The 18,240-nt window shown below is 37.8% G+C and overlaps 4 protein-coding genes and 1 long non-coding RNA gene across 9 annotated transcripts; 1 reads left to right on the forward strand and 4 right to left on the reverse strand.

The window, feature by feature from the left end:
• Window positions 1-1,030: 1,030 nt before the first annotated feature.
• LOC111791437 (short-chain dehydrogenase reductase 2a) lies at window positions 1,031-4,953 on the reverse strand. The gene is made up of 2 exons (XM_023672783.2): window positions 2,118-4,953; window positions 1,031-1,942 (listed from the first exon to the last, which is right to left on the reverse strand). The coding sequence occupies exons 1-2, from the start codon at window positions 2,201-2,203 to the stop codon at window positions 1,111-1,113; spliced, it is 918 nt and encodes a 305-aa protein (XP_023528551.2). The 5' UTR covers window positions 2,204-4,953; the 3' UTR covers window positions 1,031-1,110.
• Window positions 4,954-5,095: 142 nt separating this feature from the next.
• Window positions 5,096-7,260, reverse strand: LOC111791438 (uncharacterized). Its single transcript, XM_023672784.2, has one exon. It carries the CDS (start codon window positions 6,923-6,925, stop codon window positions 5,399-5,401), a length of 1,527 nt encoding a protein of 508 aa, XP_023528552.2. The 5' UTR covers window positions 6,926-7,260; the 3' UTR covers window positions 5,096-5,398.
• A 2,061-nt stretch (window positions 7,261-9,321) lies between these two features.
• Window positions 9,322-12,123, reverse strand: WRKY33 (WRKY DNA-binding protein 33). Its single transcript, XM_023671757.2, has 5 exons — window positions 11,534-12,123; window positions 11,265-11,438; window positions 10,543-11,018; window positions 10,274-10,435; window positions 9,322-9,986 (listed from the first exon to the last, which is right to left on the reverse strand). Exons 1-5 carry the CDS (start codon window positions 11,732-11,734, stop codon window positions 9,572-9,574), a joined length of 1,428 nt encoding a protein of 475 aa, XP_023527525.2. The 5' UTR covers window positions 11,735-12,123; the 3' UTR covers window positions 9,322-9,571.
• On the forward strand, window positions 10,911-11,438 carry LOC147793035 (uncharacterized). 2 transcript variants are annotated; one of them, XR_015420345.1, is made up of 2 exons: window positions 10,911-11,040; window positions 11,167-11,438. It is a non-coding gene; the product is annotated as an uncharacterized LOC147793035 (long non-coding RNA). The 2 variants fall into 2 exon arrangements; XR_015420346.1 differs by having other exon boundaries at window positions 10,919-11,040; window positions 11,189-11,438.
• A 217-nt stretch (window positions 12,124-12,340) lies between the features above and the next one.
• Window positions 12,341-16,499, reverse strand: LOC111790727 (RNI-like superfamily protein). 4 transcript variants are annotated; one of them, XM_087122365.1, is made up of 10 exons: window positions 15,172-16,498; window positions 14,853-14,978; window positions 14,574-14,678; window positions 14,013-14,406; window positions 13,799-13,928; window positions 13,413-13,707; window positions 13,077-13,328; window positions 12,785-12,860; window positions 12,689-12,716; window positions 12,341-12,654 (listed from the first exon to the last, which is right to left on the reverse strand). In XM_087122365.1, exons 1-8 carry the CDS (start codon window positions 15,811-15,813, stop codon window positions 12,798-12,800), a joined length of 2,007 nt encoding a protein of 668 aa, XP_086978491.1. In that variant the 5' UTR covers window positions 15,814-16,498; the 3' UTR covers window positions 12,341-12,654; window positions 12,689-12,716; window positions 12,785-12,797. The 4 variants fall into 4 exon arrangements, with proteins under 4 accessions (XP_086978491.1, XP_086978492.1, XP_023527522.2 ...); XM_087122366.1 differs by lacking the exon at window positions 12,689-12,716 and having other exon boundaries at window positions 12,788-12,860; XM_023671754.2 differs by lacking the exon at window positions 12,689-12,716.
• Window positions 16,500-18,240: the final 1,741 nt, after the last annotated feature.

Here is an 18,240-nt window from a genome sequence, read left to right on the forward strand (position 1 = left end):
ATAAAGGCATTGTTTTCTTTGGTAGACTACCTAATCCTTTGAATGACAATTATGACCCCTTCTTTTCAAAAAAATAAATAAATAAATAAAAATCGTGACATATCCCCACTTTCACATAAATGGACTTCGCGTACTCTTAATTTGAACACATTCTCAACTAAATTTGTTTTCCTTGTATTCAAAGTCATACTTTAATTTTCAGTTTGTTTTTAACTTTCTTGTGAATGTGTCACGCCAATAATTCATGTTAATGTCCTACGATTATTTTTACAAATATATATATACTTCCAAAGAGACAAAAACAAACCGAACATCTCCTTCTCGATGTCCAAAGGTATAGTAACTAGTTACTTTTTACATGCACATAAATATTTGTTATAAATTCTTATAGAATTAGCCGATATTATGTACTAATTTTTTACTCTAAATCATTAGTTTTTTGTTAATCAATATTATTTTAAGTGTCTGATATTATATATTCATCATTTCAATTTTTGTAAAAAGAAAAAAAAAATGTAATTTACCATTAGAAACAGGAATAAAAATAATATCTTTTATGAAATTAAGATATGGTCAGCCTTAAACTAATTGACAAGGATCTCCGATCGCTTGCTATCCAATCATGCTACGACATGACGTTGTCATAAATATTAAAGAACCAAACCTCCAACAAAATTCTGCCCACCCTTTCCATTTAATGCCGTCCCATACAATTACACAATTTGTGAAAATGATTTATATTCAAACTCTACCGCCCGCCCTACCATACTTCGTAGCTGTTTATCCCCACAATCACACACTTTTTCTTTTAAAATTAAATTGTTTCTGAACTAAACTTTTTTCTTCATTTGTTTTATTTTTAAAAATTAATAAAAGTAACTAACATTTGCATATCCACCCCTCGTACTTCCAAGTAATTATAGAACAGCCAAACCCCAATTGAAAAAATTAAAATTAAAATTAAATTAATCCTAGTCCAACCAACAGGCATATCGGTGTCCATCTTTTTCTTTCCACCAATACCCGCAAAAAAAAAAAAAAAAAAAAAAAAAATAATAATAATAATAATAATAATAATAATGAAAGAAAAAGAAAAAGAAGAAGAAAAGATTACAAGCCAATACAATTTCTTGAAGTGGTAATTCCACCGTCAACGACGAGATTATGGCCACTGATGTACTTAGATTCATCACTTGCGAGATAAAGCGCGGCCTCCGCTATATCCTTTGGCCTCAATGTGGGGCCCTTCAGATTGGACAAACCCCTAACGAACTCCTCCATTTTGTCCACCTCACCCACCGACGGAATTCCCAAGTTCATGCATTCGTCTTCTTCGTCCCCATCAGCCCTCCACGCGTTCACCAGCATCGACGTGGCAACCCCGAACGGCGAAATGCAGTTGACACGTATGCCGTAGCGCCCGAGCTCGCAGGCGGTGTTCTTGGTGAGTCCGACAATGGCGTGCTTAGACGCAGTGTAAGCGTGTGGGCCGAGGCCGCCCAATACGCCTGCCACGCTGGCAGTCGAGATTATGCATCCGGTGGCTCTCGGAATCATCACGCGCGCCGCGTGCTTAATCCCCAAGGCAACGCCTTTGACGTTCACACGCATAACGCGCTCGAACTCGTTGGGGTCAAAGTCAACGATGCTCTTGTGAGTCTTTGATTGGTTCCCCAAAACTCCGGCGTTGTTGAATATTATGTCGACTTGGCCGTGACGACACACCGTGGAGCTGAGGAGATTCTCGACGTCTTCTTCGGAGCTGACGTCACAGTGGACGAAGGACACTGGAGATGGAGAAAGCGTGTCGGCCAAAGCCTGGCCGAGGAGATCCTCCACATCGGCGATTACTACTTTGGCTCCGTGTTTGGCGAAGAGCCTGACGGTGGCTTCTCCGATTCCCTTTGCGCCGCCGGTTACAATGGCCACTTTGCCCTCCAATCTAAACCAACAACATTCACAGAAAATAAGCCCCCCCTTGTTTTTTTTTTTTTTTTTTGTTTTAAATTTTTAGACCCATACAAAGCACTTACAATTTGTCCTGTTCAATATACTAAAAGAGGTGTTTTTTTATAAGGGTAAAATAATGGGTATGGGAAAAGAACGTTAGATATTACCTTTTATGGAGGGAAGGGGAGTTGTCTCTTCCCAAGAGGTGAATATTGCTCTGAAGCGCTTGCTCAGGGAGAACTTGGGCAGTCATGGCTCGGAGAGAGAGAGAGAGAGAGAGAGAGAGAGAGAGAGAGAGAGAAAGAGAGTTTGGACGAAGTGGGGGAGAGAAATAGAAGGGGGATTTATAGGAAGAGGAATTTGTGAAGTTGGTGGGTGAGCGTTCGTGTTTTGTGTTTGTTTTGTGCTTTGTGTTTGTTTTGTGCTTTGTGTTTGTTTTGTGCTTTGTGTTTTGGGTCTTCACATTCAAGGCACCTTCCTCCTTTCAACTGCCTTTTCGCTTCCTTCACCTTGTCTTCTAATTCCATCTTGCTCCCCCCCAAACTAAATTCTCCTTACAAAAATATATTTATTTGTTTTTGTTTTTGTTTTTTTCCTTCTCAAAACAACTTCTTTGTTCTAGTCTTCAACTCTGACCTTGCTATACTTGAATTTACAAATTTGATGTACTACTTTAGATAGTGATTAATATTTAATATAAAACACTTCCTTCTTACCAAAAGGACATTCTACAAATAAAATTGAAAATTGTAACCTTCCAACTTTCATTATCTTTTTTAGACCTATTAATCTATTACAACAAAAAAAATTCCAAAAGTTCAGGAAAAAAAAAGAAAGAAGGGTAATATATAGAGTAATATATAAAGATTCCTGTGAACAGCTAAACCCCCCTGCATGCTCTCCAGCTATCCTTACACTAAATTAATTTCATTTCTATCATATATTAATTTACTTATTTCATAAATTCCCAAAAATGCTTTTAAATAATGTTCTGTTGTTATGCCAATCCGAACAAGATTTGATTTCATATTTGGATTACCTCGCTAACTAACACATGGATTTTTCTTTAATTAATTTTATTTTCTTCAAAATCCATGCTCCATAAATTTTTATTTAATATTTACATCAAAACTAATTTAATTAACCCACACACACACACACAGGAAGCCTAGATCTAGTTTTTGGTTGCCTAATCCCTACGGTCAACGAGATTGGAAACTGAGTCAAACGGGATTTTTAAATATCTTGGTTTTCAAATAATTATATTAAATATTCATACGGCCAATTGTAAAAACGACAAACGACCGACGAGAATTATGATAATGACAACTACACTTTGCCATCCTAGGTACAAAAATTATTATACATTTTCATTTTCTTTTTTTCTTTTTCTTTTCTCTTTTTCCTTTTCTTTTTCTTTCTCTTGCAGGGTTCACTTTAGTTAATGCTTGCTTCATCTTATCTTAAAAGGGAAAATTTTAGAAACTAATCAACAATTTAAACAAAAAGATAAAAACCATTTTGTAGAGAGAATTGAACAGTTGAAAACTCAAGAATTAAGTGTTTTTTTTTTTCTTTTCTTACCTAAGATTCCCCAAAATCTCCCAATTTTCAGCATAGAAGTTTTGATTTTACAATGGGCATACCATAATAAAATAAAATAAAATAAAATGTTTAGTTTATGTTCTTGCAACATTATTATCATAATGTCATTGGATTTTAATTTTAAAACTCGTGTATCACTTCCTCCAAATTTAAGTACTTTTATTTATTTATTATTTAAATAATAATCGAAAGTCAAGAGTGATTACCACTATCACAAAGAAATTAAAGAAAAAAGTATGCAAAAGATATTATGAAGGTGACGCGTCAATGATAAAAATACAGTCCTTCACATATCACGTTTTGTTAATTTATCATCAATACACATGGATGGGCCTACTGAAACATTACATTAAAATAGTGTGTGGCCTCTTTTTCAAATTTATATTCCATTAATATTATTGGGTACATTAAAATATGTCATTTTTGTTAGGTTGAGTTTATCCTTTCATCATTAAAATAAGGCTTTTAATATATTCACACTTTTTTTTATAAAAAAAATAAGGGCAAGAAAAGGTTTTTATGCTGAGTTTATGAAGTAAAACAAGTTTATCATGAAATAAAGATGAAGCTCAGGGTTGAAATAGATTTGAATTTGTGTTTTTGTGTAATGTGTTTGATGACCTCTAAAATTTTGAATTTATGATAGCACTTCAGAATTCTTAATACCCCTAAGTGTGATGTGGTGATGAATATGGGCTAAGAATAGAAGGCCCAGAGGTTGTTTGGGTAAGTGGGATTCGGGCTTTTACATCAACAACTCATACAATCAAAATGAAATACCATTCAGCATATTATAAAGACAAACACTACAAAGAAACTTAGATGAATTATTTTAAACAAAATATTTGGGGATTGAATTTTATTGGCTGAATAAGAGCATAGTTTCCAAATAATTATCATATGAAGTAAGAAGCATACAGAACTTACAGTGACATGGATGCCATTTTCGTTACAAGCCTCCAGCATTTTATGATTTCTCCTCCGTCCCGGCTGCGTTTCCATTTCTCTCACAACACAGATAAAATATTCAAGTTAGTCAAGACAAACTGTCCAGTATAATAATATATGAGAAGTAAGCTAATATTTCTATATCCAACTCCCTCTTTAAGATGAAAAGAAACGGGCAGTGAATATGAAATTTGGTCCATATCAACCAAATTGGTTGTACAAATGACAAAAAAAAAAAATCGAGTTCTTTAAGAGCCTTGTTTTATCCTATTCTAGATTCCAACTCTGTGTGGGGATAAGTGGCTTTCAACCAACGGCTAGCTAGTTGTTTCTGTCCCTACTCCCCAAAGCCTAAAAAATAACGCTCCAATGCAATTGACAGAAATATGCACCCAAAAGAACAAGACGTATGCGGCGAAATGCATGTCGGACACGTTCGTGGCGAAGAGTATGTATGTGCCAGAGTCTTAGAGATGCCTGCCTAGTTTGTTACCAAGCTGGGTTGAGAGCACTTCAAAGTGGCCTTTAATTAAAAGGACTTGGAGGAGTTCGGATTTCAGAGTGTTTATTGTAAACATGAGACACGAAAATGTGAAGTAAATATTGGTAATATTGGGAAATGGTTATAACCTACTACGAATCTAGGGGGTAAGAAATAGCACAACAGCTTAAACGAAGGGCGCATTAGCCCAAAGTGTACATCCAATGTGAAGAAGAAGGGTGTAATTTATGGGGTTCCTTAACGTTGATTGATATAGGAAGTCGAATTGCCCACCAATCACCACCACCCGTTGTTCCTGCCTTCGATTACAGCTCCAAACTTAAATCAGTTTACGACGAAGTGCGAGAGGGAGAGTGGCGGATGAAGCAAACAAACGGCCATGTACACAATGTTTCACCACCACTGGTGAACAAGAACTCCACTTCGCCTCAAGGAAGTAAACAAATCTAAGCACTGCCCATAAGTTTTCTCATATTTTGCGCTTCGCTCGCCTGGGCAACATCTCTGCCACCGATTGTAATGACACTCCAGAAATATCTCATCTATCAAACAAATAGCACCCGTCTCGAACAATCTCGGAATCAATTCGAATTCCGTTCCTTCCACATCCATCTTCATCACTACAAAATCCTTCTCACTTACACTATTTTTCAACCACTCAGCAAAATCAAAGCCCTGAATCTCATCCACTTCGCCGTCGAAAGTCCTCGTTGATGCTATCGCCGGTCGAATCCTACCCATTCCCCTTCCCTTATCTTGAACCTTCTGACCTGGGTCTCTGTTAATTTCGAAAGTCAGAGTTTCATTCCTCACCCAAGCTGCGTAGGGCAACAGCTTGACCCCCTTCTTTGAACTGTACTGTTCATGGAAAATTCTATCGGCTTCAATGGCATAAACTTCGAAGGTTTTGTTCTGTTTCGGATACTGCTTCCTGAACCAACTTCCTATGCTAGAGCCATAACTCCTTGCTCCTACATCAACGTAAATGTACCTCTGCTTGAAGCTTATATCGGCCATTGATGGCAGATATCTTATCTTTTGAATATTACGCTTCAATGTAATCCATGGCTTCAGTGGCTCCTCTAAGATCAATGGTTCGGCCTTTCGTACCAATTCTTCCTTAAATGCGGGGACCGAACATTTACCATCAGACTTTGGGCGAAGCGTTAGCACTTCACCCTGTCCAAGAATATCATCACTCTCCTTCGTCAGAACAATCTGGCGAAGGAAAGGCATAGAAGAATCAGGGCCATCTATATCCTGTGATGTAACTATTTTGCAGCAATTAAACAAATCAATGAATGAGTGAAAGCTGTACGTATCTTTAGCCCTAATTTGGACAACAGCAAACCCTTCGGGTTTCAGCGTCCGAGCAATTTCCTTGGAAAAATCTGCCGGCCGGGATGACTGATCAAGGCGGCCGACGCCCAAGAAGATAAAATCGAAGGTATTATCAGCAAACGGGATCTCGTGTCCTCCGCCCTTTATCACCAGAGGCTTAGAGGCTTTCTTGAATATTCCAATCGAATCCGAGACCCCAATCTGTTTCAAGGAAAATACATCCTGCCCGTTGGGGGTTTCCACGCACAGAGATTTCGATTTGTGAGAAAGAAACCCTACGGAGATTAGATCCTGAAAGATTGAAGAATAGAACTGAACGGCCTTGATCCAACCTTTACTAGTATAAAGATCACGACGCAACAGTTCTTCAGCTGTGGGAGCTGCGCCATCGATTATCGCCTTTGCTCTGGGATGTAAGCCGGAGGCTAGATACTTGGAAATTTTAGGCGAGAAACAGAAATTTCCAGTGACACAAGACTCGCCAGTGGTAATAACAACGTAAGAAAAATGAGCAACTAAGAAAAGTACAGGAATAAGGAGTGCCCTAACCAAATTCCTCAGAGATAGAAACCTTCGCATGGCGGAACCCGTGGTCTTTACACTTGCCGGAGAACCAACGCTTCAAATGCACGATCACAGTCGAAGAAAACCAAAAAAATGAGGATGGAAACAAGAAAGCGAAGGAAGATTATCGAGAACAAAAGCGAGCAGAAGTATGGTTGGCTCCGATCAAAACATTTCCAGATGCGTAGGGTCGACAATATAGAGAGAAATTAGGGTTAAAGTGAAAAATCATGGCAGGATGTTTCCGACGAAGCATTCGGAGAAAGAGTTTTGTAGGTGGGAACTTACGTTGCTCAAAGGAGGACAGTGCACAAAGCCATTGATTGATTTACTTCTCACACTGAGCTAAGCCAGACCGCGTTAAGTATGTGGAAGTAGACACGGCTGGCAAAGGGGCACCGGGAACCGGTATAGCCTGTTGGCACGCGGAGTGGGGAACTGGAAGAAACTCATGCCTAATGTGGCCGTTTTTCTCTTAATTACTCTCGAGGGTGGGGCCACCGGAGAGATTAGATGAAGATTAGTGAATAATATAATGATTCCCAAGCAAGGAAAGCAACTACCAAACACTATAATAAAGCATCAAAAGAAAATAATCTAAAATTAAATGATGTCACACACCACCACTTGATTTTACACGCGTACACTTAAGTATCCGTGAGGTAAGTAAATTAAAATGTAAGAACCAAAAAAATTATTCGGTCCAAAGTCAAAAGGAGGATTGCACCAAAAAAACTAGTGGGAGATTTTAAAGCATTTGGGTGCGACATGATGGATTTTGCTTTGGGGCCCAATCGCTTGCCTGGCATTGCGCGCCCCACCCCAGTTGTTGTTGCTGTCGATGAAAAAGCAAAAGTTTGTAAAAGGACCGCCTCAAAATAACTTCTCCACCCGCATTCAACGCTCTAATTCACTCCCTGCCTTCTCGGCTACTGCCCGTGATTGGTGCGTCATCGATAGTATGGGCCGGCCCAGTATACTCATACATGGCCCAAATGCCGACTAGGGTGCGCTCTGTCATTTATTTTACCGCCAATTCTATAAAGAATATCTATAACAATTTACTATCTTAACTTCAAATTATAACAATTTATAATGGTTAAGTACAATTACTACATTATTTAATAATAAATTTCAATATTATAAATATAAAACTATATAGACTAAATTATTATAAATTAAAATTACTTTAATGAAAGTGTATTTGGTGGCGTAATTAAAATTTGACATTTAACGTATGTTTAGTAATACATCCATAATATCTGTAATAATAATAATTAAGAATGGTAGCTACTCAAATATTAATAAATTTAACCACATGATTCGGATTATAATTTTACATGATTATTATTTTATGGAATTATATATTTTTTAATATATTATGCATTTTCAAATTTTAAATCTGGAATCTAAATCACACTGAAACTGTATTATAGAATCGGAATGGATTTAACTATCACAAAATTAAACAATAAGTTTTAAAAAAAGTATTATATTTTTAGAATTGACTAAATTGAGTAGCAGGGCATGGATGGCGGTGGCTGGGCGAGACCACAGCACATGCGTTCAATTATGTCGCACTAAGCACACTATTCAAATTAGTGAGAAATATTTGCATTATTTTGTGAGAGCCATTTATGAGGGGGAAAAATAATATCATTGGTTGGTCAACAAAAGTAATGGTAGTGGGGTTGACTACAAAGACACGACATTGAATACAACCCAATTCATTGCAATCTTTTTTAATTTCCTTCCATTTTCATTAAATAATACATTACATGTGGGATGATATTTTAGAATGCCATCACAAATTGCTTTTGTAGATATTTTTGGTCATTGATTATGGTATAAATTGCGATCATCACATGAAGCAATTTCTATAGTTTATTCTACCTTCACATGCAACGATGAAATTTTCTTGCCATACGATGATAATACTAAAAATATATTTGATAATAATAGTGTAAATAATAGATCGGAGGTTTAATTTTGAGATGATTTTTAGAAATAAAGAAAAAGAAAAAAAAATCGTATCTTCGATGTTCTATAAATCACACCTGGTTTTATGTTCAAGTACTAAAAAATTTGGATAAATAGTTTTGATTTAATAAAAACATAACTGAGGAGTCCATTTTGTCTCCAGCGAGGGGTTGTTTAGTTGACGCAGTGTGGACCCGGCCCAGAACATTGTGGGCTTGAGTTTGATCTCTGTTTGGGCCTCTTTATATTTGGACTAGCCCAACAATGTTCATATTACCATATTTTGCACAGGGGACGTTTCTTTTCCTACCTCCATCATCAGGTTTATTGTTATCAATTATACCTCCATCAAGAAAATCTGAAATTTATATATATATATATATATCTGTAATTACTAAATTGACCGGTAAAAAATTCAAATCTCATCATAATAGGAGGTAAAATATTTGGAACTGTTACTTTTGTTACTTTAGCTATTGGTAATTGTCAAACTTCAAACAAACGAATGTGTAATGTTCTGGGTAATAATTGATAGAACAAGCGAGATATCCTCTAAACTCTAACCTAAACAATCAACAAATTTGTGGCAGTTAATGTATTCTGTTGTTGTTTCTATTAATTTTACAAAGCTACAAAAAAAGGAAAAGAGAAAGCTGTAAAACTTGTTGGTTTTTGTATAATCTAAGATAGAAATGAGTTGAAGAACATGTTGTCTTCGGCCTCTTCCTTGGCGGCTGTTCCAAATCCTGAAACTTGAAAACTTGGGGGCACTCCTTGTGATGTCTGAAACGGGAATGATGATGATGCTGCTCGTGCTCCTATTTCTGACATGTTTATATTTCCAGCCAGGAAGGTGGCCGGAAAATTTGTCGGGAAAGAATGGCTGACGGCAGCGGATGGCCTCACTGGCATTGGAATGTTGGCGGGTACAGGTCGATTGACGGCGTTGTAGAAGCTTCCACCGCCGCCGCGTGCTGCAGGGACTTCGTGGTTGTGTTTGCCTTCGTAGGTAGTGATCACGGCCCTCATGTCGTTGGCCGCCCGCTCTATGTGTTTCCTTACAGGGCACCCTAAAGATGTGCACTTGTAGTAGCTCCTGTACGCACAAGAACTGAATAAATTACAAGTCCACACCACTTCACTCATTCATTTATTTATTTTTTAAACAATTATTGCAGTTCTTTCTTCTTATTATTTTTGAAGTTCAAATTTAAATTTTTTAATTTAATCCCTAATTATGGTTCCATCTCTTAATTATTTTTAGTTGGCTGACCTCTCAAATATCTTTAGAAGTTTAACTAAATTGTAAGAATGAAATTAATTGCAAGTAAAGGCGTAATTAGAAAGAGTTGTTATTTAAAGATCAAAGATTAAATGGCATACCTCGGATTTGGATTTCCTTTCACCACTTTTTGTCCGTATTTCCTCCATCTATAGCCATCAGGCAGTATGTCAATTTCGCTCGTTGTTTGAACCACAATTCTTGGCTCTTTCACTGTTCTGCTTCCACCCCCAGAAAATCCCTCATTTTCATTTTCCCCTTTCCTGCAACAACAAATATTTATTATTTTACCTCAAAATTACCTAAATTTTTCAACCCTCCAATAAAAAATAAAAAGGAAAAAGAAAAAAAAACATTCGAATTCACTCACCATCTTTTAGATTCCGGTTCATTTTCATTGTCGTCCACCGAGTTGCTAAACGGCGAATTGGGTTCGACTTCATCGTCCCCCACTGAGACGGAGGAATCCTCCCGCAGCAAGGTGGATTCCGCCGCCGACGGGTCGTAAACGGCGGAGTTACCGGAACGTCTTGTGGGCTGGGGCTTGGCGTGATTATGGCTTCCCTTGTAAACAATCTCAGTGATTTGGCCATCTAAAGATCTTTCCACTTTCTTCTTGGTTGGGCAATTGGGAAAAGTGCACTTGTAATAACTTCGTGGATTTTCGCTTCCTTTCACTTGTTTTTGCCCATATTTTCTCCAGTTATATCCATCGTTCTCCGATTTTCTCTGTTCTCTGCTGTAAACAGGTAGCTGAGAAACTGGGTTTGATTGAGCTGCCGCCATATCTGTGGCAACGACTTCAGATTTCGCTCCACTTTCATCACACGACAAACCGCCTGGATTCTGCCAAACAAAAACAGAAACTGTTAGTTACAGATGCTAATTTAATTTTATTTAATTTTTATTTCCCCCCTCCTTTTTTTTTTCTAATCGACTGACAACTGTGGGATTCCTGTTTTTATTATATTAAAAAAATGTTTGGTGTAATAAGATCATCATCGTCGTCGTGCAAGGTGAGGACAAGGGTTTTTAAAATAGTAGCAAAACGACAAGAGAGAAAGGTGCAAAGCCTCATACACAAACATTTACCAGTGGAGTCACGTTGGAAGAAGAGGACTGAAAATAAGACGAAACAGAGGATCTTGTTTGAGGGTTAAACGAAGAATTGGAGTAATTTTTGACATCCGCCTTCATTTCTTGGTGGTCGGCATCATCGTAATCATTTCTGAAGTTGAAGGAAGCAGTAGTAGGAGAAGGAAAAAGCTGTAAAAAGAGATCAAAGTTAGAGCAAAACCCAGATGGGAGAGAGGAAAATATATGAGATTAAGAGAAGTAAAATGGGGAATTGGAGAACTTACACCAAAGGAGAAGAGAGGGGAATTGAGAAGCTCAGTGGGGCTTAAACCAGAAGAGAAGGCGGATAGGTAAGAAGAAGGAGACATGGGGAATGGAGGCGGCTGAAGAGACTTGAATTTCGGAGCTTCCATACCCAAACCATTGGTTCTCTTCTCACAAGATCCGCCCGCCACTGTATTTACCGATTGGTTTATGTTATTCATGTTACCTTTTTTTTTTTCTTTTTCTTTTTCTTTTTCTTTTTCTTTCCAATTTTTGTTGTTGGGAAAAAGGAAGTCACTGGAAGAAAGAAGGTATGTTGTTGGAAAGAAGTTTCAGAATGAAGGCTTATTTATATTAACACAAAAAAAGGAGCAGCGAGAGAGGAGAGGACCGAGGGAGAGATTTTGTTTTGTTGGCAATTAAGGTTCGTGGAGCTACTTTCTTCGAAGCTGAGATGGAAGTTTGACCGTGGAATTTTCTCCTTTTCGGTCAAACCTTGTGGGTTTGACTGGACTGGTCAGTGCTCTTCTCAGAAGGCGGCTCATCTTTATGCTGCTGAGATCACTCCACGTGTCTCGCCTCTGTATACGTGGCCTCCGCTGGGTCGAGGCATCTTATCGATTCTGTTCCTCTCTCTATATCTCTCTCTGTCTCATCTATGCTTTTTCTTCCTTCCTTGGTGAATGATAGTACTCAAAATATATAATTTAAGCTCTAATCTTGATACATGTCACGGGTTAATATTAAACAAGGAGGGAGGGTGAGAGCGACAGCGTTTTCATTTCAATTTTGAGAGCTGCTTCAGGAATACATCTCCGTTTACGAAATCGGCCCAATCAGACATTTCCTTCACCAAAAAATAAAAAATACCAAATGGGCTCTGTTGGCCCAATTCTCCTACCAACAATAGCTTTTGGGCCTATAGAAAGGCCACTAGTTTTTCATAGTTTTTGGAATCTGTTTGGAGAATGAAATACTCAACATATTACATGATAGTCTAAACTTGGAAGAGCAGGAGAGAAAAGCAAGGCGTTTGGAGAAGAGCCAATGAAAATAAGATAGGCTTCCACAAATTCTTCCAAATCTCTCCACCATATATTGCGCCTACCTCCGCATCATCATCATCCTATAACACAATTTGCATCATCATCATCATCCTATAACACAATTTGCATCATCATCATCATCCTATAACACAATTTGCATCATCATCATCATCATCCTATAACACAATTTGCATCATCATCATCATCCTATAACACAATTTGCATCATCATCATCATCCTATAACACAATTTGCATCACATCTTCCAACTGCAATTTCCAGCATTTGGGATCCAACTCAGCCTGCCAATCATGTAAAAACCTACTGAGCATTCCTAAAATTGATCAAGGTTCCACTCCTAATATGCAACAAAAATGTGGGACTCTCTTTAGTAGTAGCCTAACATTGGTTCGACTTTCGAGTTCAAGAATCGAGGCAAAAGTATATGATGTTCCCAAAGAGTCCACACCGAAAATGAAAACTAATGAAGATATCAAAATGAAAACACGCACAAGTACCTGAAATATTTTCTCTCGCCATTCGAATGTGCATCCTCGTACTTCCAAGCGTTTAAGAAGACGTTCGGGTAGCAGTGCTTGAAAGAGTGCATGGAGTTTCACTTTTGTCAAGGAACTATGTGCCAACAAGGCAGCTGCAACTCCACTTGGAGTTAATCTATTGGTGTGCAATACAGTCAGATGCTGAAGGCAGCTAAGGCTGGCAAGAGACAACAGTCCCACGTCTGTAACCGAGCTATACGACAAATTTATCTGTCGAGAGACACTAGAGAAGTTAATATGATGCTTTTCTACCTGTTTTACTCCTAGAAATAGTGAAAAGAGAGCAATGGCCACCTGTCTGAGGTTTTGAGAGAAATGAGCAAGGGAGATCATGCCGGCATCATCAACATTACAACACTTCTTTAAGTCTAATCTCCTTAGTAACTTGCACCCTACAACAGCTGCTGCTAAGCCAGAAGATGTGATAAGCGGGCACCCTCGAGCTTCAATTGTCTTCAGCCTTGAGCATTTACGTAGCGTTGAAAATGACACGTCCGTGACATCTCGACAATATGCTATATTTATGATTTCAAGATCAGGGCAACCATGGATGATCGACAAAAGGCCAGAATCAGTAACTCCCACACACCTGAGGAGAAAAAAACGAAGACGCGTATAAGTCAGCGCAGGTCCGAGTCCATTAAAATTAAAGAGAGAGGGAATCATGAGAAGTTATAAACCTGTATAAGTCTAGCTCCATGAGCTTGGCGCAGGACGTGCCAATATGGGCAAGTCCCTCGTCATTAAGATTCAGACAAATTCCTAGCTTTAAGATGGAGAGTTTTGAACACCTAGATAATGATCTCAGACCTGTATGGAATAGAAATGGATGATAAGTATGCCAGAAAAGGAGTTTTGAGGAGACTGGTAACCCAGAAAAGGAAAATTAAGGACCTTCATTATCAATTTCGTTATCAGTTAAATCAAGCTCCTCAAGCAAATGGCATCGTCGTCCAATCAGGATGAACCCTTCTCTGCTAACAAGGGAACAAGACTCCATTTTTAGAGAGGTGAGGCCACCACATGAGTTCGTCAGATGGGAAACAGAAACATCAGTTATCATGCGGCAACAAGTTAGGTCGAGCTTCTTCAAATCTTTGTGTTTTTTCACAATGGAGGAGAGTCCTTCATCAGTCACACCAACACATTTGCTTAAGCTCAGTTCACTAAGGGACACACAACAACTTCCTATGGCTTTGAGTCCATCGTATGTAATAACACACCCATCCAATTTGACCGATTGTAACATGGTCAAGCTTTTCAAACTATTAGCCAAAGCAAGAGTCACCTAAACCACCAACAGAACAGACAACTTCAATCATACTTTGTAAATAACAAGAACAGACAACTTCAATCATACTTTGTAAATAACAAGAACAGACAACTTCAATCGTACTTTGTAAATAACAAGGCAGTACACACAGTTAAAAACGGAGATTAAGTTGATGGACTTACAGGAGAGCCATGAGCTAAAGTAAGCTGCTGTATAGATGAGGTAGCACGGGTCAGGGAAGACAGCCCGGAAGGACTAATATTCGGACAACTCGACACGTCAAGTTTCTGCGGAAATTAAAATGTTTGCCAATGTCAGAATACGCTTCAAGGGATGAAATCATCAAAAACCCTTCGAACTGCTAAGCCAGAGTCCTACTATGACTCAAACAAGGCCAAGGATTATGTAGCAATAGAAAATAAAACCAAGTGGAGTAGCTATCTGAGTTCATCAAAACTTACCCTTAGGGACTTGCATCCATATCTAATAACAGCAAGGCAGTCATCGTCTATGCCAAAGCATCCCTCTAATACCAAATCTTCAAGATGCTTGAGCTTTAATATGGATGGTAAACATTTTTCCGTGATCTGAAAGGGCCAAAAACAATGGTGCACCAATGTTAATACATCTACCCCAAAAGTTAAACCAGGAGTTCAATAACAATCAATACTCCGCCAATTCAAGAATGGAAATCAGACTGAAAAATGTATATATTGTCTTCACTCCATCAGCAAAATCACGAAAGAAAAACCCATTCAATGCCAAGACAAAGCAGATTACCTGCATATAGGAGAGATCCAAACTACGAATTTGTTCACATTTAACAGCGATCAAACCGACCCCCAAATCTCCAATACTCATACACCACTTTAAGCTGATGAATCTCAGTTTCGTGCATCCAACTGCAATACACCCAATCCCCATATCCGTTATCAATTTACACCTCCCCAACCACAGCTTCTCCAGATTTTTCGCCTTCGCTAAAGCCACAGCCGCCGCATCTCTGAGCTCCGTAGCGTTCGATAAGTCGATCTCCACCAAATTTGTACAATTCGTAGCCAGACTCAACAACCCTGTAGCCGAAAAGAATTTAGACCTCGAAAGGTCGATAGAACGAAGCTTGGAATTGCAGGCCTTAGAAATGATGGCCAAGGAGGCATCGGTGACTCGAGGAGAAAGGGAAAAATCAAGGTGAGCCAATTGCGTGTATCGTTTAAGCACAGTAGGAAGATGCTCAGAACGAAGAGGTTTGAGGAGTTTGCGGTGCTTTGCTTCAACAGAGTAGAATGACTTGCAGGCTAAGGAGAAGGACTTGAGATCAATTGGGTTAGAGCTCAGTAAGTCGAGTATGGTGAAGATGATTTCATCGGAAACCAGATCAAAAGGGTTTGTGGGTTCAGTGAATCTCCTCTGCCTCTTCATGCTTGAAGAAGGAAACTCTTCCCTGGAATTTTGTGTTGAACTCTTGAAAAAAAAAACGCATATAAAACAATAATGGAGAAGAAAAAAGAAGGCAACAAGTCTGAGAGCTCTGACAAAAAACAGGTTGAATCTGAGCAGTTGGTTTCTATATCGGAATATTAGGAACCGGGAAGAACAAGCCAACTACTTCCTCAGACGGAGCGATAACTGTTAACGGAAAATACTCTGCCTTCAAGGTTATGGGATGGGCTCAAGGGAGAGAAAGAGAGAGGAAGATGTCTAATTACGTCACTACCCTCACAACGTCGATGATACGCTAGTTTTATTTCTATATTATTATTAATATTACTTCCATTCTTTTATATAAATTTCTCGTATTCATCAAATTTTACTGTCAAAACAAAATTATAGTTTTTCTTTTGAATAATTTTTTAGAAAAGAAATCGGCAGATTAAATAATAGGGGGTATGTTGGTAATTCATGAAGCCGAGGGAGGTCCGTAACAGAGAAAAATGAGAGGAAGGAGAAAGTTGGAATGAGAAAATAAGGGGGGTTAATATTGTAATTTGGTGAACGAAACGTCACTTTCATGAGTCATCCGGTGGAGGAGTATGTGAGGAAGGACGGATTCAAACTTCAAAGTGCACACAACCTGTACGATCAAAGAAACGGCATACCTAATAAAAAAAAAAATAATAATAATAATAATTAAAAAAGTGGAAAAAGAAAATAAAAAAGGAAAATGGATGAGTCAAAATGAAAGGGAAAGGATATTGCCGTACTTATAGTTTGGGCAGCCATAGTACCGACCTTACTCAGATAAGAACGGTGAGAGATAGCGTCAAAAGTGGGTTAGGAATTGGGGCCCACTCCCCCCACTTGCCTTCCTTGCCTCGCTATAGCATTTCCTTTATTCTCTCCCCTCATCATTCGCTCTCTAGAACTACAAATATTATTCTCTCTTCACAACCTGGATCTAAAATATTTTCAAATAATACTCTTGGATTAATTAAACCCTCAAGAAATAATTAACAATCCAATAGTTTCCGGAAATGATGAGGCTCTTGTGAGTGGGCCCAACATGCTTCAATGCATATCGTCGGGTTCCGTTCTTACGCTAAGAGATTTGGAAATATTTGGGGATTTGTAGATTTTATTCCCAACACCCGACTTGGTGGAGGCACGAACTGCACCTGCAGGCTGCAATTTCCCAATCGTTCTCTTTAAAGATTCTTTTCTTTTTTGCCTTTCAATTTATTCTTCTTCTTTTTCTTTTTATTAATCCTGAAAAGAAAAAAAAAAAAAAAAAAAAAAGAGAGTACGATTATTAGAATAAATAATTTATTATCATACTAATTTTAATATAATTCTGGTCTTAAATGTCAATTTTTAATTAGGTAATGCTATCGCTAAAAGATATTTTTTAGTTTTTTTTTTTTTATTATTATTTGTTTAAGGAAAAAGATATTCTTCAATCGTATTCTATTTGGATGGTTTCCAATTGATGCAGTAATGAAGAAGCCACCGATGATTGCGCTGGTTATTTTGTTGTTATTGAATATAGAAAGTCAACGGTCAGCTGTAACATGTACCCGCTTAATCATATGGCCACAGAGAAATTAGTACGGATAACGCCTACACTTATTTAATGTATTATTCTAATTTATTTAATATTTTATTTTTTGAATTTGATTAATTAATACTTAATTGACCTCATTTGCTGTTGTGTACGGTAGGACTTAAAAGAGGCCGTCATGGTTGTTGGTAAGCCCTTCCTTTCAACCCCATGGCCTTTGGGGTCGGAAGAGCAATTCATAGGTTTTTGACTTTGGATCATGGAATGTCCTTTATTATCATTATATTTTATATTCTAACACTATTTTTCCATATATTATTCAATTGACTTGAATAATTCCTTTTCTTTTTGTAATTACCCATCTTATAAAATAAAGTTTCTAAAAAAATAAAAAAGAAATGTTAGATTTCAAAATCATTTTAAATTCAGGATAATTTCACAATTAGTTGACTTTTTAATGAATAAGTTTGTTCTTCTATTTTTTCACCGAATAAAACAAATATTTTGGATTGGTTCGATATTGGTAAAAATTGAATCAAGGTCACTCGTTCACACTCTACAAAATTGCGTATGGATTAATTTAGTCTTTATCAAATAAAAGCCACAGCTAGCTTCTCAATTTGGTAACGAAGGAAATGTTCCTTTTCCCCTTGTCTGCAATGACAAAAAGAACAACCTCTGTTGTTGGCACATGACCAGCGGCTTTCAGTTCTCTACCAAATTCATCAAGTTTTGCATATATTTTCTCCGACAATAAGTTTGATCTGTCTCGGACTTCAACAAGTCCGTTAACAATTCCATTAATCACCAACTATCATGGCGTTTCAAACTACACAGTCATTTCCATTAAT

Source organism: Cucurbita pepo, chromosome 3 (genome assembly GCF_057944985.1).
Source record: "Cucurbita pepo subsp. pepo isolate OVF chromosome 3, ASM5794498v1, whole genome shotgun sequence".
In the NCBI taxonomy this organism is placed as follows: Eukaryota; Viridiplantae; Streptophyta; class Magnoliopsida; order Cucurbitales; family Cucurbitaceae; genus Cucurbita; species Cucurbita pepo.